Source organism: Pelodiscus sinensis, chromosome 12 (assembly GCF_049634645.1).
Source record: "Pelodiscus sinensis isolate JC-2024 chromosome 12, ASM4963464v1, whole genome shotgun sequence".
NCBI classification, from domain to species: Eukaryota; Metazoa; Chordata; order Testudines; family Trionychidae; genus Pelodiscus; species Pelodiscus sinensis.
The window spans coordinates 16,225,150-16,252,440 of record NC_134722.1 but is presented as its reverse complement, the minus strand read 5'-3'; the positions used below and the strand labels follow the sequence as shown (position 1 = coordinate 16,252,440).

Genomic DNA, 27,291 nt, shown 5'->3' with positions numbered 1-27,291 from the left:
ATCTTCATTAACAAGTGTGGTTTTAGGATGCAGAGCTGCTCAATAAAAAGGAAGAAAGACATACAGTAAAATTATTCTTCAGATTAATGTTTGGTGCATTCAGCAAGCACATACATTTTAATGTCATGAATTCTTTTGTTCATACTTTTAATTTCTTACTTTTATTTTGCCTTTTATTTTAAAACTACTGTTGACATTATTAAGAATAATTATAATGTTTTAGGGAATTACTTTTGTATAGTATATAATTATCTTTCAGTCAGGTCTGAATACATTTCAGTAAAAATTTAAAAAAAGAAAGAAAAGCATCAGAGAAGGTTTAAACAGGAGTTCAGAACTGCTTATCTTTTTCACCACACCCTTTCTTTTCTCATTAGTGTCGCGAGAACCACAGGTCCGATGATGCATACCCAAGGGGGGAAGGACAGAACAAGGTGGACAGTTTTAGCAAACAAAAGATATTTATTTATGACAGTGATGAATTTATAGTATTTAGTCTAAGATTTTTAATAGACCGTGTTAATAATGCATTTACAGTATTTATTATATTTATTCTATGATTCCTAGTTAAATGTGTCAGAGATATAAGGATGGGAATGGCAAGGGGAATAGTCTCTATTCTAAAAATATACAGCTCTACTAATTAAATAACAGCGATAACTACAAACTCTATGTACTACCCAAAACAACTACAACACTAAGCTTATACAACAAAGAAAATCAAATCATACATACCAACTAACACAGCACATGGGACATTTCAAAGATATCGGTTCGATTGCGAAGGCCTTGGTTACGCCCGAGAGTCAGGGGAGGTGGCTTGTCGGTTGATCAGGCCGGCAGCGCTTTGGAGTATATGGGAAGGCACATGCATGGTGTTACATGTGTTGCGAAGACCTCCTCGAGCAAACTGTGCGATGGGTATTTATTCCCAAAACTGCACATTGCTTTCCTGCGCTTGCATATTACCATATATGGCCCAACGGTATCAGGCCCAGAAATGATAGGGACTAAAATAAGTATAAATGTGATCAGATCTTCTGGTTAAAAGACTGAATGTATTTGAATGATTTGTTAATTGCTGTAAAAGAGATGGAGAAAGAATAAAATGACAATATTTCATTATTGTATTAGCACAATGAGTATGAGACTGAGGTGAAGCAGATTCCAAAACTTGATAATTGCCAGATGAATATCTGCACCTTGAATTTTATAATTTCTGAAGGAATTTGCTCCCCCCCCCAAAAAAAAAGTAATGAATAGTACTCTACTATTTTCATGTGAGTAGACATTATTCTAGGCCAGGGTGAGCAATTACACATCAGGCGTTCACCATGGCTAGCCCCTGGTGGGCCACCACCACTATATTTACATGCATGGCAACAGGTACTGGCGATCACAGCTCCTGTGGCCTGCAGATCACTGTTCTCGGGCAATAGGAGCAGTGGGAAGTGGTGCAGACCAAGACACTGCTTCCTGCAGTTTCCATTGGCCAGGAATGGCAATCCATGGCCAACAGGAGCTGCAGTCTCCATTGCTTGCGGCCATGTAGGTAAATATAGCGTTGGGGTCTCCTAAGAGCTAACCCTGGCACACTGGATCCATCCCACAGTCCGGTATTTAACCATTGCTGTTTTAGGCAATATGTGACTCCAGCAACTTGAAACTTATGTGTGATTGATTGCAGGGCTATAGCTTGGGAATGGAACTGGGGGGAGATATATCTATAATTGAACATCATGGTAGTCAGTCTCCCTAGAACACTTTTGTGGATGGAATTTCTATCTCAAATAATGAAGTTGCTCAGAGGAGCAAGTTTTGTGTTATAACAAAGGTTGTTGTGGGTGAGGAGATACAGTTTTAGTGGTGGACAGATTTTCACAAGTGCTCAACATACACAGCTGAGAACAATGAGAAGTGCCAGGTGCTGAGTATATTTCATAATCTGCCCACTTAAATAAATGCAAGAAGTGTCATGTTTTGTAATAATGTTAGATATTTTAAAAAATCAATTTTAGATACTGATGTTTTGGGGTCAGTTTTCTTATGGGTTATTTATTTTGTTATTAATGAAATACAGATTGAACCTTTCTTATCCTGTACCCTTGGGACCAGACCAGTGCCTAACCAGAGAATTTGTCAACCTTTGGGAGATCAATATTGTCTATCAGCATTAACCAACATTTCCACTGCCAACTGGGATCTTAGAAGACATTTAGGGATAAATTAGAGCTAAATAACAGCACAGAACCCTGAGGGTACATCTAGATTACATACCTCTGCCGACAGAGACATGTAAAATAGGCTACCCGACATAGTCAGTGAAGAGAGGATTTAAATATCCCCGGCTTCATTAAAATAAAAATGGCTGCCACGCTGTGCTGGCTCAGTTGATCGTCGGCACAGCGCGCAAGTCAACACGTGGATCGGTCAACAAGGGAAGCCTTTGTTGACCGCTCCTGTAAACCTCATTTCACGAGGCATAAGGGAATGAGTGATGAAGGGAAATGACTGACAGCGTATGAGTTATTGCCAGATAATTGCCAGAATTCTATGTAATGTGATATCAGGATGGAAGGGTGTCTGGAAGAACATTTGTTCCATACATTTTTCTTTGAATATGTGCAGTGGTGCTAGGACTAAAATCTCATCTTAAAAACAAAATCTCCAAAAGCTTGAAACTTGAGGTAGCAGGCTGAAATACAGTTGGAGCTATTCCAGTCATTTATTTTGAATTATATATTTATTTACTCAATATTTCTTGGTTATGTGTCACAAGGAATATGAAACTCACTGTGGTCAAAATGAAGTATACAGAATAATAGTTTCTAGGGACGTTGCTATATTTGCAATCAGAGCAGTCTGCAAAGAAACAAATACCCCTAATTACTACTCAACAGACTTGAAGGGCACTAACAAAATGGATTTCTTAATTCACAAAGGATCAGGGGTAATTACACTGTAACTATTTACTATGTTGCTGAATAACTGCAACACAATGCAAAGCATAGCTTAATTACAGGGAAAGTAGAAAAGAGGTTGAATATAAATATTGAGCTACAGTATGCCCTCAGATAGTCAACTTCACATCCCTTTGACTCTAACCAGAGCATGTATGTATCTGCACAGAACATACTGGTTTAATTTTTAAATATTATGGATTTGATCATGAACAGGTGTAAATCAGTGAACATCTATTGAAATTAGATGAACTGATTTACAACAGCAGAGAATTTGACCTATTACTATTATATTTTTCAGGAAATTAAACTGGACAAGATTAAATCAAACTTCCTTTCACTTAAGTGAGAGTTGAATCAAGCTTTAAAGGGAAAATAGAAAGTATGTGAAAGATATAATCCATTAACATTACACACCAGCAAGGAGGCCTATGCAAGGTAGACAGAGTATCACCAATAAAATTAATCTGCTTTGTCTTGTAGCCCCAGGGTCTTTTTATTTCTGCAAAAATTGCAGAGTTAGGAATACAGCTTTTAAAAATGTATTCAGCAACTTCCAAAGATTTCTGTGTTGTCAAAAGTTAAAACTGCACATCTACACTAGATTGCCGAAGTAATATTAACAATCACTGAATGGATGTGAGACATGGACACTTGAAAAGGACATAGATGACTTATAGTGTTAGAGTTTTGGGTTATGGAATATTTTTAAATTTAACTGGGTAACTAAAATTACCAAAAATGAGGCGATGAGAAAGATGAAGTAAAAAATGAAGACAAGTGCTTGAGACCATAGGTAAAAGAATAAACATCTTCCTGTGGACATGTCGCTCAGTTGCAGAGTGACTTAAATCCAGTACTCATACTATGACGCAAAATCAGTTAAACCAGGAAGAGGAAGAAAGAGATCCAGCTATGTGAGAAATACCCGCATAGTCTGATATTTAAAGGAGAGTCAAAGTTCTACAACCGTGTTCCAGGTCGGACTGTGAAAGATGGAAGGTGGTCATCAATAACTTGCAGATATGTCTCTTGTCAAGGAAGAAATCAATATTGCATAATAGAGGTTGAACCTCCTAAATCCAGGATTCTCTGGTCCAGCAGGATCATGGATGCTTCTGGACCAAAGAGCCCTGGTGCCAGGGAGTGTGAGCCAGTTGAGAGTTCAGAGGCAGGGAGCCTCCCATTAAGACTCTTGAGCCCTATCCCAGGGAGCCCCATCTGGGTGCGGCACAGAAGGGAAGCCACAGAGCCTCTACCCAGACGGGCAGCCACTCAACCCGAGAAGCCCCAGCCGGGCAGGACAGAAGCAGAGCAGCTGTGGAGCCCTGTCCCCGGAATGCCCCAGCCAAGCAGGGAAGAACCAGGGCCACAGTGTCTGGAGAGCTCTGTTCCCGGAGATCCCTAGCCAGCTGCAGAAGTGGGCCAGAGTTAAGCCCAAGCCCTGTAGCAGCAGGGCTGGAGCGGAGCCAGCCGGAGGGAGGGGCAGTGTTCTGAGAGGCAGGGGACTCCCCTGATACAGCACATTCCCTCATTTGGGACAGGTCAGGTCCCAAGGGAGGACCAGGGAGGTCCATCATGGGCCAAATTCAGCAATTTTCATGCTTTACAAAACTCAAGTAAAAATTCAAGTTGTTGATTTTGATATTTTAATTGTTTTGGAATAAAGGATATGGTCCTCATGAATTAAAATCTTCTGGCAGAGCTTTCATTTTCAACTTCCAATTTTTCTCAAGTTCTTCTTACATCAGTAGTGAAAGAAAAGGGTGTGAGGAAGGTAAAGTGAACAAAAAGTGTTAGGTACCCTTCCATCACCATTCACAAATCTTGTATGCTGCTTCACTGATATTAGCTTGTCTTAGGGTATGTCTATAACAGAGTCAGAAGGTGTAGCTGTCCATTATATGAACCTGTCTGACCATAGGCCTGACTGTTGGGCTAGCTAACCCTTCCTGCTGCTTGCAGTGCCATGGATGAACTTTTTTTTTACTGCATTCACTTGATCAGAGCTAACACAGGTATGCCTTATTAAACTGGAATTAACACTTTTCAGAACCTATGTAGGACATCCCTCCCCGCCCCATTATTAGCCAAGCTGGCAGCTGGATCCTCTGACGAAAAATGTTAGTTTCTAAGTAAATTACCCTTAAAACATAACCCACCCACACTACTGGAATTGCTTTCATGCAAGCCAAGGCCACCTCTGTAGCTCAGTTCCACCACACTCAGTAGCCAGCAAATAAGGCTGCCATAACACAGTCATGCCAGGGTAGACATGGGCAAGAATCTGAGATATAAGGCAGTGGGGAAAAACAGAAGGGAGACTATTTTATCTAGTGAGCCTCACCGGGAAATATTTGAAAAAGTAAAATAATTGGTAGCATGTCAATGTGTTATAATGCAATTTATAATAAATTTGCTTTGGAATTCTTAATCTCCTTCATCTGGCAAATATCTGAAGGACCCATCGAGAGCAGACAAGGCTTTCACTCTTATTTTTCCCCCAAACAATGAAGTAAGGGACAGGCTCAAAAATGTGCTCAGCATTCTTCTTTTCCAAATATTCTCTCTAATCTGTACTCAAATACTAACATCTCTCTTAGGTGTGCTGAAGGTAAATACCATTGGAACATTAATTTGGAACCAATGTTCTTTTTCCTGAACAGCATGTTCCAGCAGCCTCTTCCCTGTATATTGGTTAACACACACTGATTCATGGTAATTTCTCAACACCAGCATCTCCCCATATTCTTCAAATAAGGAATCTTTTCCTGTAGTATTAGTCCTTCAAAAATCGCCATACATTAATATGACTTTTTCCATTTCAGAATTCCTCGTGGTCCATTATTTCAATAGGAAAGTTGTCGAATGATATGGCTTAATTTTAATGAGTTCAAAATTGGTCTCAGTGCTTAGCTCCTGTTAAAATCAGAGCATCATGGAGTATTTGAGACACATTCTGTGGTAGTATTTCCACAGTTGAAACATGCCACCTAAATAAAAATTCAGCATCATGACTGCATCCCTTTTAAATCATGGTTGGCTCTGTCAGTTTTATATGGCAAAGAGTTGTCCGTGGGTGCTGTGTTATAAAGTTAAATGAATACATAAGTGTAAAGTCACACAATAAATGTATGATATGTCCAGATTATCTTATTAGACCCATTCGATACAATTATAATTAAGATGTTTGAACGTGATCTGATAAAGACAACTTCTTGAGCATGAAAACACAGATAGAAAATAGATAAAAATAGAAAATAAAAATAGACTTGTGAAACAAACTATTTCTGTATTAGAACTAGAACTTCTCTGTGTTTTCCTACTGCTAATTTAAAATCTTATTATACTGGAAATTTCACTGAGTTAGAGGAGCATGAAATAGCCATTTCCAAACTACATGATGACAAAAAGCTTGTGATTTTCCAGCATTCTACTTTTTATTTAGGTAGTACTTGTTTTTATTTAAAGTACAACTCTGCTTATTACTATTTAAGCAGAACACTGATGTAATTTCTGATTTAATCTAATTAAAAAAGAAAAAGATTAGGAGAGGAAATATTAAAGTATACGTCTCTATTCACTGAATTAGGACTTTCAGTTAAGGCTGCTCTTTTAGTAGTGGGGGCATCCTTGGCTATACCTTCATAGCAGTTTTGTGCTACCCCAGTAGTTGCATAGTGAAGGCCAAGAAACGTACCCTGGTCTTCACTAGGGAGCTATTTAGAAATAGTCCCCCTGGGGGAAGGCACTTCAGGTGAGTTCTATAGCTTTCCCTACCTACTTGCAGGGGCCCGCAATGGGGTTGTGAGGGGCTGTGTGCTCTTCACTCGGCCTACTTAGTCTGGGTTTCTCGCAACGGCCTGTGCATGTAGGTGCACACGGAGCACTAATCTGGAGCACTCAACCCCGTGATGCTCTCGCATAGGACCCCCTCGGTCTTTCTCACTAGATTCCTGTAGATGCCTGACTTAGTCTGACCTCTGTGGCAGGACAACTTTCCACGACAAGCTACCACTAAGTAGCCTGGGGTCAAGGAACCACACAGCATTGCCACACATAGCACAGGCTTGTACCCACACTTAGGTAGGATTCGCTCCCAATCAAGTGCGGCGATGCAGAGGAGACTGATCCCATGCATGGGAATCTTCCAGTGGGAAAAAGAGGAGGGGAACCCAGTAGCACTCTTTCTAGCAAGTGGAGTCTACTGCTCACACACACACCTTCCCCAAAACCCCAACCCCCTCCTCCAGCAGCCAGGGATAGAAGTTGTCTTTTGCAGGATACTACTAGTGCCAGACCGAGCATGTCCAGGACGCAGTAGGAAGCTGAGCTGTCCTGTCCCCCCTCTCCCACCCACCGGCTCCTGGACTGGCCGGCACCTTCCTATGCCTGCTTGTCTCTGTGCCATGAGTGTAACAATGCTCCCCTAGGATTTCTGTGCCCCTCCTGGAAAGTGTTCACTGTCTATGCAACACATGGCCTTGCTCGAAGTACATTGCCATCATCTGAACCAAGACCTTTGGTATTGGCCCAGAGATCAGGGCTAGGCTTCATACACGGTGCCTCCTAAGATGAATGTCTTTGTAACTTTTCTTCATCGCTGGGCCAGCTGCAAGCTTGGCACGTCCCTCACCTCCCATTCCATCTTCCCAACTCCATGGGATCTACAGGCAGAAGAGAACCCACAAGGATCTGTGTGGGAGCTGATAGCCTGCCTGCAGTCCCTCATCCACGAGCATGAGGAGCAGTGCTGGGAGCTGGCTACTGACCAGGAGCAGAGGAGACTGTCTGGGACCAGCTGGCACATCAGTATGAGGCCATGTGCTCCTTCCTCACAGTGATGATCATAGAATCATAGAAAACTAGAGCCGGAATGGATCTCAAGAGGGTCATCAATTGCAGTCCCCTGCTCTCACGGCAGGACCCAGTATCATCTAGACCAGGCCTGGGAAAAATATGGCCCATGGGCCACATCCAGCCCACCAAGCCCCACGGAGGTAGTGGAGAGCCCCAGGCAGGCTCCTCATCTTGCATGCAGCCCAGCGCCCCATGCAGAAATGCGGCTGCAGGGCTCCATTTCTGTTTTAAAACTGGTGTTAAAACAGAAACCAGACAATGGGAGCTGTTTGTTAGAATAACAGGCAGCTTAGAAGAATCACACCCCTTCTCCTGGGCTCAGTTGTTCATGAAGCACATGGCCAGGCAGGCTGGCTGTCTGGGAAACATTTTAAGCTCTGCAGGCAGGCAGGCTAGTTTGGTAGCTGACACATAAGTCTTTTGACTGCAGCCTGTTTCTGTCACCCCAGACCTTTCCTGCCCCAAATCTCTGCCCCCCCACTCAACATACCCAAACCTTCTGACCCCTTCTTATACCCATACCCCCTCCCAGATCTGGCACTCCAATCTTTTGCTCCAGATCACAATCCCCTCCTACCCAGGTCACATCCCAAACCCCTGTACTCCAGTCCCCTGCCCTACGTCACAACCGCCTGCTTCATCCCAACTCCCTCCCAGCCTCCAGTCTCCCTCCTGCACCCCAGTCCCTTACTCCAAGCTCCCCTCTTCACCCAGCCTCCATTCCAGACCCTGTATCTCCTCCATTAATATCAGGGAAGAGTGCAGCCCTCATCCACTTTCCAAAATCTTGGAGTGGCTCCCTCACCAAAAATTATTGCCCACCCCTGGTCTAGACCATCCCTGATAGATATCTATCTAACCTGCTCTTAAATATCTCCAGAGATGGAGAGCCACAACCTCCCTAGGCAATTTATTTCAGTGTTTAACCACCCTGACATTTAGAAAGTTTTTCCTAATGTCCAACCTAAGCCTCCTTTGCTGCACTCCTATTGCTTCTTGGAGTACATGGCCTCATGTATGGCCTGCCACCAGCCACCAGCCACCTCCCTGGCCCCCATGGCTTCCTCTCCTAAACCCCTGCCAGGGGCCTCTGGGACCCCAGAACACAGAATGGTTGGCCCTTTCAAGCACTCAAAGCCTCCCGACCAACCAGAGGCAGGCACCCGTGCCAGCACCATCCCTGAGCCCCTCTCCCCTGTCCACTTCCTTCCCCCTTTCTGGGTTCTTTCCCCAGTCCCTCTCCTGTTGTATATCCCCCCAATAAAGAAGTAGGCTGCATCACCAAGGATGATGCTGGGCATGAATACCTCCCTGTCTCTGATGCTGTGGTCATTGAAAAAAGTTTTGGCATGCATCTTTTGGAAAAGGCAGGAGTTCCGGAAGATGTGAGCATAGTTCGCCTTCCCTGAACAACTGACGTTGATGACAGTAAAGTCTCCCTTGTGATCCATGAGAGCCTGCAGCACCATGGAGAAATATCCCTTCCTGTTTATGTCATTGGAGGCACAGTGGTCAGGGGACAGGAGGAAGTATTCATGCCATCTATACCCTCCACTCCCACATTTGGGGAAGCCCATGGCAGCAAAGCCATCAACGATGGTGTCCATGTTCCACAAAATGACGACTCTTCATAGCAGCACCTTGGCTACCTGTAGAAACACAGCCTCAGCTGTGGATTTCCCCACACTGAACTGGTTCCCAACAGAGCAGTCCCTGTCTGGCATGGTGATCTGCCACAGAATGATGGCGACATGCTTCTGCAAGGGGATGACTGGTCTCGTGAGCGAGCCACTCACAGAGCTTCTGGAAGGTGGCCTTCCACATGTGGAAGTTCCGCTGCCACTGCTGGTCATCCCATAGCTGCAGGCTGATGTAGTCCCACCAGTCCAAACTGGTCTCCCACCACCAAAAGCTGTGTTCTGCAGTGTCCAAGAGATTGAGGGGCATGTACAGCAGTGAGAGCACCAGAACTTGGGTGAACAGGGCCTGCAGACTGGGCTGCTCCTCATCTTGCTGGAGCTTCATTCAGGCAATTTGTAAGTACTGTACCATGAGGTGCAGCACTAGGCCCGTAGACCAGCATTGCTTTGCAGCAGCTCTGGCTCCCTGTTGTAAGTGCTGTCGTGTGCACGAGGGCAGCCAGAGCACACTGTATCCCTTTTGTGCCCCTTGAGGTGGGAGGCAATGGAGGAGTGGCATGTGAGACGTGGCCATAGAGAGTAACCCCAGAAAGTACGCATTATAGCTTGCCTGATTAAGCAGCCACAGGAAATCTCCACCCTCTTGGTGCCCTTCCTAGAGTGCTTCCAAGGGCTCTAATCAGTGTGGATGCACTAATTTTGATGCTTCCCCATAGAGGGGACATGCTATTTCAAATTTGTAAAATCTGGAGTTATGATGTCAAATTTAGGTATTTCAAAATATTTCCGTAGTGTAGACATGCACTTAAAGTATTCCAGAAGGATTACTTACCCACTACACTCAAAAGCACATGTTGCACTTTTAGCCAATTCATTGTACTCTTCAGGACAAGATCTGTCTCCTATGCTGCCTGTGGGTTAGGATCTTTATGTGCTACAAAGTTATAAATACTAATAAATAAGAATGACAACTGAACTGTAATACTTTCAGTCCCAGTGCTATAGTATCCATTATTTCAAGGTCTCAGGAACTTGTTTGGCTCTAATAACCATCCCATAGTGGTGAAATAAGCCTAACAGACTGTATTTGGAGATTTGGAAAAGTTTGATTAGTTGGGATGTTTTAATTTTATCATCTCTGTGTATTGCATGTCAAATGTTGGAGCACTAGTCCTACCTTGATCTAGTTTGCTACTGGAATCAATGGTTGGTTTGCCAAAGACTTCCAGATTTGACCATTATTTGCTAGTTCACCTCTAGACAGTGCTGAAATAATGCAATGTTTATTTTCATTACATTTCTAGTGCAATTTTTTCAGACCTGTGTAGTTTCAGGTAAACCTTTAATCTTGTAGATCTGAACCGAACTGAACCTTCTAATATTTTCAGAGTCACTTATCACTAATTGGTTCCGCTAGCTCCTTTAGACAGTTACATCCTTTCCTGATGTCTGTCTTGTTAGACAGTGGGAAATCAGGCTGTATTTACCACTTCCAGCTCAGAAGTGCTTAGGGCCTGCAGATCACAGGCAACAATGACATCTTTAGTAATTATATGGAAAGAGATAACAAGTGCATGCGTATGCACCTAATTTGCAAGTGCAGAGCAATTATTGTTATGTTTGTGGCAATTGTGCCTGCAGATGACCAATGGGGTGTGCCCTACCAGGACTGAAAATGAGGTCTTTAAAGTGTGTAGCGTGGCTCTGAAAACAGATCTGCTAAAATAGCATTATGGAAATCCTTTGTTCATTGTCTTGCAATAATATCCTTATCAATTATACTTAATTTACAAAGTTATTATTTTATTTCTTTTATTTTAAGAGAGAGCCCTGCAAACTCCCTTAGGTTGTGAGAATCGAGCTGGGCCTTTTCATGTGTGTATAATCATCGTCATCAGTAATAAAACATTTAGAAGCCAAATTAGGCTTATTATGAAAAGTATTCTGTCCCATTACCTTAGTGATGTTCTACGCCACCTGTGCAACCTCTTTGCCTTTCATGATTTGCACCAGAGTAACTGATTGGAACAATCCAGTAGCTGTATAGGAAGAATAGGCCCCATCTTACCCTGTTCAACTTTTTGACTCTGCAAGGTGAAGAGAGGAAAGTGATATAAACTTACTTCCTTAATTTGATTTGATAAAAATGATACTTTAGTACATAAAAACGTGTCATTTTACGTATTAACATTTTAGAATGGAAACATACTTCAAAGATTTTCTAGTATGTAACAAGGACTGGGGATTCTAAGATATTAGGATAAAGCTAACAGACTGGTTTGAACTCAAAAGTATTATAAAATACATACAAGTACTTTTCCATACAGAAAGAGGTGCACTCTGGAAGTGCCAAATTGGATAATGAAAGAAATGTTAAGTAGAAACATAATGTATTTATGACAATAAAAATCTACCTGTCTATTAATATTTCATTGTTTGTTTTAACTATTTCAATAGTTATATATTCTGACATACTTATATGCAAAGCACTGTACGTAAGTGAAAAGTCACTGAAGTGTTTGAGGTGACAACAGAGAGGTGTGGCTCACAGTGCTAATGACAAAAATTGGTGAGTTCTGTAAACAATATAGAAACCTCTCTCTTTTTTTCTCTTAGGGTGCATCTACACAGCACCCTAAATTTGAAAGAAGATATGCAATTTGCGCTGTGCAAATTGCGTATCTTATTTCGATTGAATTTTGAAATAGCGTATTTCAAAATTTGGCATGTCTATACAGTGCGAAATTTTGAAATAATGTGCTCTTTTGAGACATCACTTAACCCTCCTGGAACAAGGATTACTGGGATGCAGAAATAGCATGCCTATTATTTAAACAAATATTTTGAAATAACGGATGGCTTGTTAAGATGCATGGTAGCTATTTTGTGATACTGCAGGTATCCCGAAATAGCCGTGCAGTATATGTACCCTTAGATGGCAGTTTATTTCATTGTAATCTGAAGGACCCCAAAAAATGTCCCCAAGCAGTGGCTATCCACTTGTTTGGAGATTTCCAATCCAGTTGGGTCTCTTTGTCCTATTTAGCAAATTGATTTTTTTAATGAACTCTCATGAAGTTCCTAATTATAATATATTTAAATATAATGTTTGTGTTTCATATGAAAGACAAACATTTTGGGGACAGTCACAAGGGACATGAATAATTTCTTTAGAAGCTTATCTAATTAATTACACTCCTCTCTAATGTCTTTAAAATTTGAACTGTCATTGTTTCTTTAATTTAGATAAAAGTAAATCTTTAGTGTTTAAATGTGACACTGCTGCTGAGAATTCTGAAAAGCCAATACATTCATTGTTTATGTATTATCAAGTAAAGATAAAGGAAATGTGCTTAAAATGTTTTGGCTTTGTGAAATGCATATTAACCTTCTTTAAATGTGTACATATCATTAATGCAATGTTGTTATGAATGGGATAAAGTAGGAAAGTTTATGATTCATTGCATTTATCATGCACCTTTTTATGGAACAAGTTCATCCTCTGTGGAGATGATCTCCCCTAGAACTTTTCCTAGGCTATGTAACTGTGACTAACTTCAAGCCTTATGCATTTAAGATACAATATCTAGTAAACTCACATACCTTATATAACTATAAATGGGATGTTCTAAGCTTTCCAGGGGACACAAAACATTTGTTTCTAAGCTTCCAAGGTTTGCGGATATCATACTTTTGAATCTTTAAATAGACACTTTTATGTTATTTCAGATAATTTTTAGAAGAGCTGAAAATGTATTCAGGGTAATTGCTTTTCCTTCTGAGCAATGTACATTGAGAATCATGGTAATTAAGGCAGCTGGCTTTACAGGTGGAGAGACATAAAATATAATCCCAGCAGCATTCCCTATAAGATATGTGATTGTGCAACCACTCAGGGAAGATTCAAATACAGCCCAGTTTATTAGCAGAGCAATCATAGGCAGCAGGTTTAAAACAAACAAAAGGAAGTTTTTCTTCACTCAGCACACAGTCAACCTGTGGAACTCCTTGCCAGAGGGTGTGGTGAAGGCTAGAACTTTGACAGGGTTCAAAAAAGAACTGGCTGTTAGCCAGGATGTGTAGGAATGGTATCCTTAGCCTCTGTTTCTCCGGAAGTGGGTGACTGGGGAGGGATCATGTGAGTATTACCTGTTGTGATCCCTCCCTCTGGGGCATCTGGTATTAGCCACTGTTGGCAGACAGGATACTGGGCTAGATGGACCTTTGATCTGAGCCAGTATGTATGTTTTTATATTCTAATCACTGCCAGGTTTTTTGTTTATATTGGTGGTGAACATTTGCACATATGTTGGTGCACTAGTGTTGGTTAAGCATGTCGGCACATGCCTCGGTGCAAAACGTATTACGCATATAGGTGGAAAAAATTAGAGGGAACATTGAATCTCTGTATTTTTTTTAAACTTTGTAAATTTGTATTGAGGATTTTCCCCTTCTCTCCTTCATAAAATATGTGGTATTTCTAGAATGGTATGTACTGTGGTGTGGTATAAAGGTGTTTTTGACACTTGTTTGGCAGCGCCTGCCTGGTGTTTACCTTTAGAGACATTTATTTAGAGGACAAGAATCCCCTCCTTAGGGTTCAGAGCCCAAGGTCTAACAGAAGCTGTAATAACAATGAGCTGTGCTGTGGCACTTGAGAGACAAACGCATGTATTAGGTCATGAGCTTTGGTGGGTAAAACCCACTTCATCCAGCCTGTGGACTGGTCCAGTCTGTGGCTGATAGTGAGGTAGAAATAGTTGAAATCCTGGTGAAATTCTTCAAGGGACTCCTTCCTGTGGGTCCACATGATGAAGGTGTCAGCAATGTAATATAAATAGAGTTGGCATGCTAGTGGATGGGAACTGAGGAAATATTGTTTTAGGTCAATTATAAAAATGTTGCCATATTGTGGGGCTATGAGAGTACCCATAGCAGTGCCACTGACATGAAAGTACAAATTGTCCCTAAATCGGAAATATTTGTGGGTGAGGACAAAGTCCCACAGCTCAGCCACTAGGTGTGCTGTGGCGTTATTGGAAATAGTGTTACTGACAGCTTCTGTTTCATTTTCATGTGAAATATTGGTGTAAATAACTTTTTTATCCATGGTGACCAGGATGGTAGTTTCAGGAAGATTATTGATGTTCTGTAGTTTCCTCAGGAAGTCAGTGGAGTTAGGTAGGAATGTTGAGAGCATAAGGTCTGAGGAGAGATTCAACATAGCCAAATAATCCTGCCCATGCCTGAGATCATGGGATGTCCGGGATTTCCAGGCTTATTACTCTTGAGCAGAAGATAGAATACTCCTTCGTTTCCAAGTTTAACACTATCAATTTAGGGTTCAATAAAGATCTTAACTAATTAACGGGCTACAAAGGCAATTTCTATGCTTTTGATATTCACATTTCCACACAAAATGCTCTAAATGAGACACATACAGCCTGATTTAATTAGCTTCATTAACATTGGTTCTGCAATTGATGGGTAACTTCTTTTGCTGTTATATATACCCTGGATTCTGTAATTTATACTCTAACTCATCTGATGAAGTGAGTTTTACTCTAGAAAGCTCATGACCTAATACATTTGTTCATATCTAAGGTTCCAGAGGACAGTGCATTGTTTTTAAAGTTATGGACTAACACAGCTACTCCTCTGAGACTTTTTGAAAAGCTATAATGACTACACAGTTAGAGTACTGCACGCCCAAGTCTGTAGATCCAAACTCTGTAACTCACTGCCAAGGGCTGATGCTTGTTGTGTACATGTAATCTCTGTGGCTCAGTTTACCTACCTGTTCTTAAACCTGCATTTTTCTGAAAGGACATTATTCTGCAGTTTTTATATAGGCAGTTTTTATACAGACAACTTTTTATACAGGCGACTTTTTATACAGGCAACTTCTGCTCAGAAAAATTAGTTTTGCCTGAGACAGGCTTTGAACTGAACTCATGTAGTAGGCAGTTAATCAAAGTGTTGGTACTTAATTGAAGAAAATGATGTAAAATAAAATGCTGTAATAATAGACTAAAGCTTAATTGGGACAAATGCAAAGTACTCTGTTTAGGAAGGAACTGGGAAATAACTGGCTAAGAAGAAGTACTGCCAAAGGGGATCTAGTTGTTATAGTGGATTGCAAACTGCATATGCGTCAACTATGTACACTGTTGTAAAAAATGGTGGCATGTATTAGCAAGAGTTTTATAAGAACAACCCAGGAAACTACAGACCAGTTAGTTTAACTTCTGTGCCAGGGAAGATAATGGGAGCAGATAATTAAGGAAATCATCTGTAAACACCTGGAAGGTGGCACGGTGATAGGGAACAGCCAGCATGGATTTGTAAGGAACAAATCATGTCAAACCAATCTGATAGCTTTCTTTAATAGGATAACGAGTCTTGTGGATAAGGGAGAAGCGGTGGATGTGGTATACCTAGACTTTAGTAAGGCGTTTGATACGGTCTTGCATGATATTCTTATCAATAAACTAGGCAAATACAACTTAGATGGGGCTACTATAAGGTGGGTGCATAACTGTCTGGATAACCATACTCAGAGAGTAGTTATTAATGGTTCATAATCCTGCTGGAAAGGTATAACAAGTGGGGTTCCGCAGGGGTCTGTTTTGGGACTGGCTTTCTTCAATATCTTCATCAACAATTTAGATATTAGCATAGAAAGTACGCTTATTAAGTTTGCAGATGATACCGAGCTGGGAGGGGTTGCAACTAATCTGCAGGATAGGGCCATAAGTCAAAATGATCTGGACAAATTGGAGAAATGGTCTGAGGTAAACAGGATGAAGTTTAATAAAGACAAATGCAAAGTGCTCCACTTAGGAAGGAAAAACCAGTTTTACACATACAGAATGGGAAGCGACTGTCTAGGAAGGAGCATGGCAGAAAGGGATCTAGGGGTTATAGTGGACCACAAGTTGAATATGAGTCAGCAGTGTGATGCTGTTGCAAAAAAAGCAAACATGATTCTGGGATGCATTAACAGGTGTGTTGTGAGCAAGACACAAGAAGTCATTCTTCCTCTCTACTCTGCACTAGTTAGGCCTCAGTTGGAGTATTTTGTCCAGTTCTGGGCACCACATTTCAAGGAGGATGTGGAGAAAGTGGAGAGATCCAGAGAAGAGCAATAAGAATGACTAAAGGTCTAGAGAACATGACCTATGAAGGAAGACTGAAAGAATTGGGTTTGTTTAGTTTAGAAAAGAGAAGATTGAGGGGGGACATGATAGAAGTTTTCAGGTATCTAAAAGGGTGTCATAAGAAGGAGGGAAAAAACTTGTTCATCTTGGCCTCTGAGGAAAGAACAAGAAGCAATGGGTTTAAACTGCAACAAAGGAGGTTTAGGTTGGACATTAGGAAAAAGTTCCTAACTGTCAGGGTAGTCAAACACTGCAATAAATTGCCCAGGGAGGTTGTGGAATTCCCATCTCTGGAGATATTTCAGAGTAGGTTAGATAAATGTCTATCAGGGAGGGTCTAGACAGTACTTGGTCCTGCCATGAGGGTAGGGGACTGGATTTGATGACTTCTCGAGGTCCCTTCCAGTCCTAGTTTTCTATGATTCTATGATAAGCAAGGCATGAGAAGTGAATCTTGAGCTCTATTCTGCATTAATACAACTTGGATTTATGGTATCTGGTTTTGATTGCCACATTTCAGGAAAGATGTGGACAGACTGGAGAAAATCCTGAGCAGAGCAACAGAAAAAATTAAAGATCTAGAAAATATGATCTTTGAGGAAAGGTTGAAAAAAAATGGGTTTGTTTAGTCTTGAGGAGAGAATACTGAGGGAGGGGCATGATAATAGTTGTCAAGTATGTAAAAGATTGTTGCAAAGAGGAGGTAGAAGAATTAGTCTTGTTAACCTCTATGGCTAAGACAAGAAGCAATGGAATTAAATTTCAGGAAGGGCCATTTAGACTAGACATTAGGAAAAATTCCAGCCAAGGTAATTAAATACTGGATTAAATTGCCCAGGGAATGCCTCTATCTTTGGAGGTTTTTAAGAGCAGGTTAGACCAACACCTGCCAGGGACAGTCATATTCCACCCTAGAGTGCAGGAGACAGGAATAGAAGACCTATCAAGGTCCCTTCCAGTCTGACACTTCTAAGGATTATAGCAGGATTATGGGCATAGCATTAGGCTACTGAAATAGTATTTATGGTTTAAAATACTTTTTTCTAACCATTATAATAGCCATTTAGACAATCACTCTTTAAATAAAGCATATATTCGCTATTTAGGAAAAATGGTCACAAGATCACATATTCAGAGTTCTTAATGTTGTGTAAAATACATGAAAAGCACATACACACTCTCTAATTCAGCGAGGACACATAAATTTCAGTCAAAGCAGAACTCTAATTGTTGCTTTAGCTCAGCTTTCCAAAGAGTTTCCTGGGGTTCTTTTGCAATGTACGATGATGAACTTTATGCAAATACTTTAATATTAAAAATGATGGGGCTTTATTTCAGAAAACTAAGAAGTTCAAAGGCCACTTTTCTGGTCAACAATATATGAATCAGAGTGCTTTAAAACTCTCAAGTAATATCCAGTCTCATCAATGTCAAGCCTGCAGCCCATCTTTCTCTGAATTTGGTCACAGCATTAATCGTATTTGCAATGAAGAAATAATAGATGTGCAGTCAAAACAACTAATAGAGTAAAATGTGCTGTGCACTACAAAGATAAACAAAGAAATAAATCTATGTTGTTTACAGCCTTCTCTTTCAATGGTATAATGGGCTTTATCAATAAAACAATACAAACTTCATCAGAGAAAAATCTAGCAATTTAGGCTGAGAAGGTCTAACAACAAATGCTGTTTGCGATAGGGATTTATTTGCTTTTTCCTCCCTTCAATAAATAAGCTATTTATCTTTATCTTATGTTTCAATTGTATGATCTATCATGAAGAAAGCATTTCGATTAAGCAAAAATTGAGAATGGGCATGGTATACTTCCTATATGAAAGTGTTTCTATCTTGAGCCCTTTATAACTTCAATCCCAAATGAAATATTCTTACCTTTTATGTTATGCTATGTTTTCTTCTCTTAGGGAACCACAGTCAAGTATCCCGAGTACCTGTTGCTATCAAAGTTCTTGATGTAAATGACAACGCTCCTGAGTTTGCATCAGAGCATGAAGCCTTTTTATGTGAGAATGGGAAGCCTGGACAAGTAAATATCTCCATGTTGTTGATGCTGTGTAATTTTTGTAAATTCTCCCCGTAATCTGTCAGCAAATGTGAGTTGTATCGTATCTCCAAATTACCTAGATTTTGTCTGGAATGTAATGTTGAGCTAATACACCCTTTATTTCAAAATATTTGCCTTCGCAGATGTATGAGCTAATATTAGTCACCAGTGAGGAGAGACATAATTATTTTATTTATAATCAAATGAGGAGGTTTGAAATAAAGATAGGTAATTTGGGGTCTGATCCTGTAAAGTGCTGAGTTCCTGAAATTCCCATTGACTTCAGTAGAAGTTAAGGGAGCTCAGCAGCACCTCACAAGTTCACATCCTTAATTAGGAGAAAACTATGATCCTGCCTAAATCACAAACATCCATCTCCTGTAGTTTGGCAGTCTTTTCTGGGCCAGTTGCTTTCTTCGGTTGCTCTAGATTTCTCAGGATTCACTTGTACATGCAAGTGATTTAATATCAGGCAGAAGAGAATCCTCTGAATGTATAATCAAACAGCAGAGTATGTGTCACAGCTAGCATGTTAACAATGGGTATAGATAGAGTTTTGGAACACTTTTGTTCCAGGATGGGGGCTCAAAGTGAGACTTGCTGCCTATGTGCATCTTGTGGTTTGGATGAAATGGACTGATGCAGGAAGAAGGTGGTGATGGAGGGACAAGACACTTCAACAAGGTCAGCTAAAAGTGGTTATAGTTAATAAATTAATTGTAATGTGTAAGGCCTTCCTTAATTTAAACCGATCCCTGCAAACATTTTCAAATATGACCTTCCTTAGACAGAGCTATAGAGAGTGAAGGGTGAGTATATCACATGCAATATCAGTGATATGATATAACCTTACATAAAGTGATACAGAACAGATGCAATATAATCATTTTTGTCCAGCTTGTGAAGTAGTGTGTTGCAGAAATCCACTGGTTTTTTTTTTCAACCTAATTTATTCTGGGTAATGACATTTTAATTTTAAATAAACAGCAGCTGACAGCATGACACTAAAGTTGTTAATCCAACTATTCTTGTGCCTTATGTGGGTGTTAGGCATTAAACTCACTATTTGCCAAAACATCTTACCTGATGATAGAATCAGAAATTGTTTTATTTTAGTAGTACTGTTTTAGAACATTGCTGTGCCAAGATTTGGTTGTTGTAAAAGATCAATATTTTGACCTTCCAGATGCTTTTTTTCCTTATTGTCGCAATGCATCATTTGAGTAGTAAACATTCTTTATAATCATTCAAGATAAGATTATTGTAAAGTCTCCCTTTATGTAATGAATTTTCTTTCTGGCAAGAATACTGACATTTATGCTAAAAAATTTCAGAGTGGATTCTAGTTCCCCATAAGCTCTGTTTTCAGAATTGGGTTATATTAATGATTACATCCCGATCTAAGGGTCAGTGACTGTTCTTGAAATGTGAGTATGTACCAGACATAGGAAGAAATGAGAGACATATATAGAGGTGGTTTTAGTATCCATCTGATTCAGCATTTGAATTGAACCACTCTAATCTGACACTCTCTAGTCTGGCAATGTCCATGGTCTGGCATCACTGGCCATGATAGACAGTGTTCCCTTGTCGCTGTGCGGCAGCATAGCCCCACAGCTGCTTAATGAGCCTCGCTCAGCCAGTGGTTCAGGACTTGTACATGGAGCTGCCTGAATGAGGGAGAGGCACTTCTTCTTCAGAGACAGCAACAGCTCCCTGCTGAGGACAGATCAGTTAGTCTCCACCAGTCGTCCAGGACAGTCCCCTCCCTACCGGCTGGGAGAGACTTGCTGTTCTGTCCTCAGCAAGAAGCTGTTGCCCCTCCCCCGACAAGGAAGCTCCATCCGCAAGTCCTGAGCCCCTGACTGGGCAGGGCTCATTAAGCAGCTGCAGGATTGTGCTGCCACACAACTTTGAGAGAACATTGTTTATCATGATTTCAGTTAGCCGGATGTCCACTTATCATGGATGTGGCCAAATTTCCTGCAGTTCTATAAAGTATGTTTACAGCCACCAGTCCTAGCTCTCAGTGTTCTGTGCTGTTATTTAGCTCTAATTTACGCCTAAATGTCTGCTAAGAGCCCAGAAAGCAGTAGAAGTGTTGGTAATGCTGCTAGACAATATTGACCTCCTGTGGTCTGGTAAATTCTCTGCTTTGACACTAATCAGGTCCCAACAGTGCAGGAGTAGAGTGGCTCAACTTGTACCACATTGGAGCTGGGTGAAAAAAAAAGCACAATTTCTATTTTTCCAAAAATGTTAAATTAAGGTACTCAAACAGCTGCTGTAAAACCAGCATCAATGCAGACAAAATCCCTTAAAAATTAAGTGTTCATAAAAAATATCAAAAGCCAGCTCCATACTGCTATTATCACTGTGATATCAGAGTTACGCCGATATTAGCAAGAATTGAGTATCCTATGAGATAATGGATCCTTCTCTTTCTCATGCTGGGGCATGTGGTCCTAATTCTGCAACTTTTTCTCCATTTTTTGCTCCAGTATAGGTGCAAGTATCCTCAGTTGTACTGTAACTTGTAGGAGCAGGGTGCAAGGTAGCAAGAAGTAAGGTAGCCATATTATTCAAATATGCAGGACACAGTTCATCTCAAAATCTCAGCAAATAAGCTGGCTGATATATTTTTTTCATATTCTGTATTAAAATGTTGCAGGTAAACAGTAACAAGACAAGGTTTTTGATTTTTTTTAAGAGAAACTGAAGTAGAAATAATGCTATTTCTCCAAGCCATAAGAAGGTTAATATGAGAATGTGACTACTATAATATGTAGTACCTAAATCATATTATAGCTAGGTGTTTAGGATTTTAAAGCAGTAATGTGAAGAAAGGGTGCAATTACTTTATGCTATATCAGTATATTTACATTTGCAGATTAACTTAAACCTAAGTTCAAATTGAATTTAAATCATCTTAAGGGAAAAGATTACATCTGAACCTTTTACAAAACCTTATTTGCAGTCCCTAAATATATTGACTGAACCATCTATTACAGTTCAGTTTTCCAACTGTTCTATTTTGGGTGCTGATATAATTGAGAGTGGCAAGTGCAGCTACTGGTGACATGACAGAATGTACTAAAAACAGTTGATGTGTACCATTGCCAGGTGAACTTTCTCTGCTTTTTATTCGTAATATGTAACAGCAATATACAAAAATCAGAGCTGGTAGAAAAAGTGTGTGTGCACCTGTCCAGGCGTAGCTTTTGTACATTTTTACATGCAACAGGCACATAGGAAAATATCTTTTTGAGTTTTTAAGGGGAATAAATCAGATTTATTATCTAGGTATTTTCATAATGAATGAAAAGCAGTTTATGATATTATCCCTAGCTACAAATTTAAATTACTGTAGACCCAGCAATCCCATAAACTTTTAGGACTGACCAGAGTATAACTTTCTGAGACATTTGACCTCTAACTTCATCCTACTTATTCCTCAAAAGATGAGGTTTACAGGATCTTGCAAAAGTATTTTTTTCCGACAAATGGCCCAGTCTACACGGGGCTTTTTAGTGGCAAAACCTCTTCCGCAAAAAGGATCAGCAGAAGATATGCAAATGAGAGCATGATATGCCTCTCTTTTTCCAAAAAACTTCAGTGTAGACATAACCATAGAGTGCAGTATTAACTGCTCCCAGCTGAAAGAGGGGAAGATCATGCGACTGATGAAGATGGGTTCTAGCTGCATGGCCAACGAAATATTTGTAAAGACAAGGGGTCCACTTCTACATTTCTGTGAATCATCAGGATGTTTCATTTGGTATGCGAAGTGTGCCTGAAACAGCACACTTTCTTTCTGTAAAACCTTTGGCATCTATAATGTTCTAGTCATGGGGAAATTTACAAATACTAGAAACTAGACTTTAATTTTGAGAATGCCTTTCCTCCCATTTTCGCCCATTTTCTACCAATTCAAGCTTTTGTAATCGCATAGAACTATAGTCCGTAATGCTGCTCAGCTCCGGTATGTTTTGAGTATATTAAAGCTATGCTCTACATTAAAATCATACAGAGATAAGTACATTATTTTTGCAAGATTTTTGCTATTTACCTTTCAGCAGCATTCATTATTACTATCCTGATACTCTTGTAGGACAGCAATAATTTCAGGCATCTCTGGCTTTGCAGGAATGTAATATAAAGTTGTAGAACGTAACAGTGTACTTCCCTCCAGGCTATCTTTGTTATGCATTTCAATTGTGATACATCTGTTAGATAAGATTTTAATTCAGTGTTCTCTTCCTTAACATATATACGTGCTGAATTCCATTCTCAGATTTTGTGAACAGAAAATCAAAATATGGAAAAATGTTGAGCAATTCTGAATTCAGAAACTTTAAGGGCAGCAACCTGACATATATGCATACATAAGCCAGAGGTTCCAAAACTATCCTTTCTGGACCTCCTTATTGTGTTGTTCAGAATCATATGAAAATCCTGTGAGGAAACAGGAGGACAGGTCACCCACAAAGCAGTTTATACCACTGCACATATGTTATATGCTGAAGAAAATCCTTTTATAATGTGTGCACACAAAGAAGAGGAGTCAGGTTGCTATGGGAATGATACCTCATAAATTCTTGGCTTGAGCTAGTAAAATAACAACTGTAATAGTTCACTAATGCTAAGTTTTAACTATATTTTTGTGTGTATTTAGAAAGGAAAATAAACAGATAAAATGTGGGAGAGAATAATGTGAATGTAAGTAATAGGTTTTATAGGACATTGAGAAGAATACAAAAAAACGGCTCATAGAGTTCACCTCTCAAAGATTTCCAATTTAAATAATGACCTGAACTATCTTGCATAGTTTCTCACTGGTGGCTGGTTAGTGGCTTTTATTTCATTGGAACTCTGCAGAAGAAGAAGGAGAGAAATAATTAGAACCAATTCTCCCACATAACACTGGAAAAAAGTACAGTTAAACAACCAGTAAGATATTTAAATTGCATCCCCATGTGATAAATTGCATTTGTCATGCACACTTGAGCACCTAAATTTCATTCTGCCCACTAATCAATCTCCCCATTATGTTTTCCAATAGCATTCTAAGTTTCCAACAAGTTTACAAAAGTCAGCATTAAAAAAAACCCCAAACAAACAAAACCTTGCACAACATTTTGTTTCCTCTAAAAATCGGAATTCACTTCCAACCAGTTCTGCTTTAAGACCCATGACAAAACTTCTTTCTAGCCTTGGAGATTCCCAATACAATTATTTTATTGGGATACATTTTATGTAGTAAAAAGCTTCTCTAGGTTATTTTATAGATATTTTGTTTCCTTTGAGCACAGTCTATTTGAAGTTATGGCAACTAACTCTTTGCAAGTGGAGGGATGCAAAAGTTAGCCCTTTATATAACATAAATAAAAGCCATAATATTTCCTGAGGGTAATTAATGAAGTCATGTGATGCCACAGTGACTACTAGAGGAAAATATTAGGCAACTTACAAAATATGCAAATACAAAATGTTTACACAGACGAATTATAATGTAAGCACATGTGAGAACAAGGCCTTGTGTCACCTAACTCAGCCACACCAACCTCTCCATCATTTGTTTGGACCCAACACCTCTCTATTGCTTGCTGGTGCCTGGGGACTTCTCATCTGCCAAGGTCCAAGCAGCTCCTCTTCCTTAATTCCTCCATGTCCTGCCTCTTGCTGCCTGGGATACTTTCTCTTCTCTAGGGCCATATGTGAAGACAGTGCTCAGTGGCAGGTTAGGTCTGTGTCCTTAGCCCCAAGACTGTTCCACAGACCTCTGCCTGAAAATTGAAGAATTGAAGGAGCACCTTGCTTCTTTGTGATGGCTCCTTTTGCCACAATCCTGTTGCTCACAATCAGTATTAGAGAAATGACAACACTGCAACACAGCCCCCCTCCCTTGTTGCTCCAAAGTGATTCCCTTTCCCCACAAAAAGACTGGGAATTTTTTTTATATACCATCTTATTTCTGCCATCTTTCATATCCAGATTAATATCCTCCACATTTTCCCCAACATATCACTTCACTCCCTTTTTCTGTTATGCAATAACCTGCCTCCTGCTTCCCTCTCATTTTCTCCATCCACCTTTCACAGTGTCTCTGCTGCTCTTCATAGTCCTCGTGTGCTTTTTTTTCACCCCCTGAATTACGATTGCCATTTTGCATATGGGCCTGGTTTCAATATCACTGAAAAAAGTGGGAGGTAGCAGCCCAACTTTAAGATAAGCCTCACTCCCACATAGAGTTGCCCTGCAGGAAAATGGCAGCCATCTTGCTGACTTTAGACCTGTTGACAGTACTAAGAGAGTGACCATTTTGAATAGGGGAAACTGTGTCAGTTGAAAAACAGTGGATAACTTAAAAAACTGGACCGCAGCAAATTGTGAATCTTTGTGATAATTGAACATGGTGATATTGTAAACAAAAAGAGGTGTCAGCTATCATTTTATATATTTTCATCACTTCACGTTGACTCAATGGACATTCTAGGATAAAGTTTCAGATTCATATGCACATTAACAATCCTGCAATATTATAATATAGCTACATTAAATTTTCTAAATCATTTCTACAAATAGCTTCTTTGTAACACATTTGACCTATTCAGAATACTTGATGGTATGAGAATGAGTCATCCCAAACTGATGACTATAAAAACTTTATAGAGCATACCAAAAATTATTGTGTCTGTATCTATATCTAACTATAACTACTTAAATCTCTGTACCCATAGAGACACAGAGAGATATAATATATTTAATTTATTGTTGTTTGTCCTTTCTAACTGTCTATTGTGCTATATAGAAGACTTTAATTCTTGTTCCTACTCCATGGGAAGAAAATGATCATGAATAAGATAATATATGTAATATAAGCATTGTGATAAATATTTGTTATTAAGCTATATTCTCTCACTGAGGCACAAGGAATGTAAACCACAAGTTAGTGTTATTCTACTGTGCCTGAAACTTTACATTTGAAAATACTGCTTTTGGCTGACTTTGAAAGTTGGGCAGGATCATGCCCATTCAAATCCTTCCTCATGAGTAAGGCCATATCCAAACATAACTGCAATTTTCTTTTAATTAGAGCTTGCTGTGACTCTTTAACCCAGGATGAATTTGTACATTTTTAGTTGTTCTGAGTTTTTTTGTTTGTTTGGCTGTTCCCTCCCCCTCCCCCCCTCCGGGTCTGATGCAATTGGCAATAAAGCAATATGTTTTATTGATGTCAGTGGGAACATGACAATTCAAATACTCATTAAGAGTATGATCCTACATCCACTGAAGCTAGCAGCAAATTTCCCACTGAGTTTGTGATGAATGGGAGGGCTAATGACTGGAATGTCCAGAAAAGAGTATTACCACACCCATTCATCAGAATTCAATACAGCAGTATTAGAGCTTAAGACCTGTGTCAAGGTCTCTATCTCTCCCTGTCTCCACTTCTTTTGATGAGGACATATTTGAAATCACATAAATCTGTACCCAAATTTAAACCCTACTAAATCCCTCTCCTACTTTTCTGGAAGTGCTGTACTCCTTCTATCATTCTCTCCTATCCATTGCAATCCCATTTGGATTGGAGGAAGATCAGCTGCCACATGAGGGGAAGAGAATGATGGTGGGGGGAATTTTATGGCTAGACTCTTCTAGCCACACTCCCATGCAAATCTATATGAAACCATGAGTATCCCAGGAGGCATTGTGCCTCAGAGGCCACTGCTTACAAGGAAAGATTTTTAAAAAGGCTTATTTAAGTCTTGAGAAAAGGAGGCTGCAGGGGCACCTTCAAATATGTGAAGCACTGTTAAGAAGAATGTGTAAATTTGTTCTCCATGTCCACTGAAGATAGGACAAGAAGTAATGGATTTTATTTCCTGCAAAAGAAGTTTAGGTTAGATATTAGGAAAAGATTTCTAAAAATAAGGGTATTTAGGGTCTGGAACAGGCTTCCAAAGGAGGTTTGGAAATCCTCCTCATTGGAGGTTTTTAATCTCCACTTGGGGGGGGGGGGGCAGGGTCTAAGTTTATTAGATTCTCCCTCATCAGAATGGGCTGGATTTGATTTCTTCCTGAGGTCCCATCAAGGCCTACAGTTCTATAAGATCTAGACAGTACACAAAAAAGTTTAGGTGTAGGGGCGGTTCTTACATTTGTGAAAATTGAAGTCAGAATATATCCTATTGATAAAAAAAATGTACTTTTCAACAGACACTCAGATTTTCAGTACTGTTATATATAGCAGGTTAATTTTAAAAACCTTGTGCTGCTGATCAATAGGATATCTGTCAAGGCTGTAGACTTTATGTTACCTTTTTCTATTGCAGGTAATTCAAACTGTCAGTGCCATTGACAAAGATGATCCTAAAAATGGACATTTTTTTCTCTATAGTCTTCTTCCTGAAATGGTCAACAATCCAAATTTTACCATCAAGAAAAATGAAGGTAAATATAAAACATATATTCTGTGGTACTATATGACTTATTTATTTCTGTTTTGCACTGCTTGATTGACTTCCATTTACTTAACCAATTTGTCCCTTGAGTAATCAGAATGTGGCTTATCTGGGTAATGGTAAGATAATTACACATCTTTAGCT

At 39.9% G+C, this 27,291-nt stretch overlaps 1 protein-coding gene across 4 annotated transcripts in view; it reads left to right on the top strand.

Annotated features, from left to right (window-relative positions):
- The window catches only part of LOC102453014 (cadherin-8), a 211,050-nt gene that overhangs the window by 149,726 nt on the left and 34,033 nt on the right, over nt 1-27,291 (top strand). For 2 of the 4 annotated variants that reach the window (XR_012906673.1, XM_006129384.4), the window contains exons 9-10: nt 18,543-18,664; nt 27,019-27,136. Coding sequence is in view for 2 of the 4 variants with exons in the window: in XM_006129384.4 (XP_006129446.1) it covers nt 18,543-18,664; nt 27,019-27,136 (240 nt within the window). In the remaining 2 variants the exon portion in view is untranslated. Of the gene's footprint in view, nt 1-18,542; nt 18,665-27,018; nt 27,137-27,291 lie in introns of those variants that run through there. The other 2 variants (XM_075940033.1, XM_075940032.1) reach the window with 2 other exon arrangements.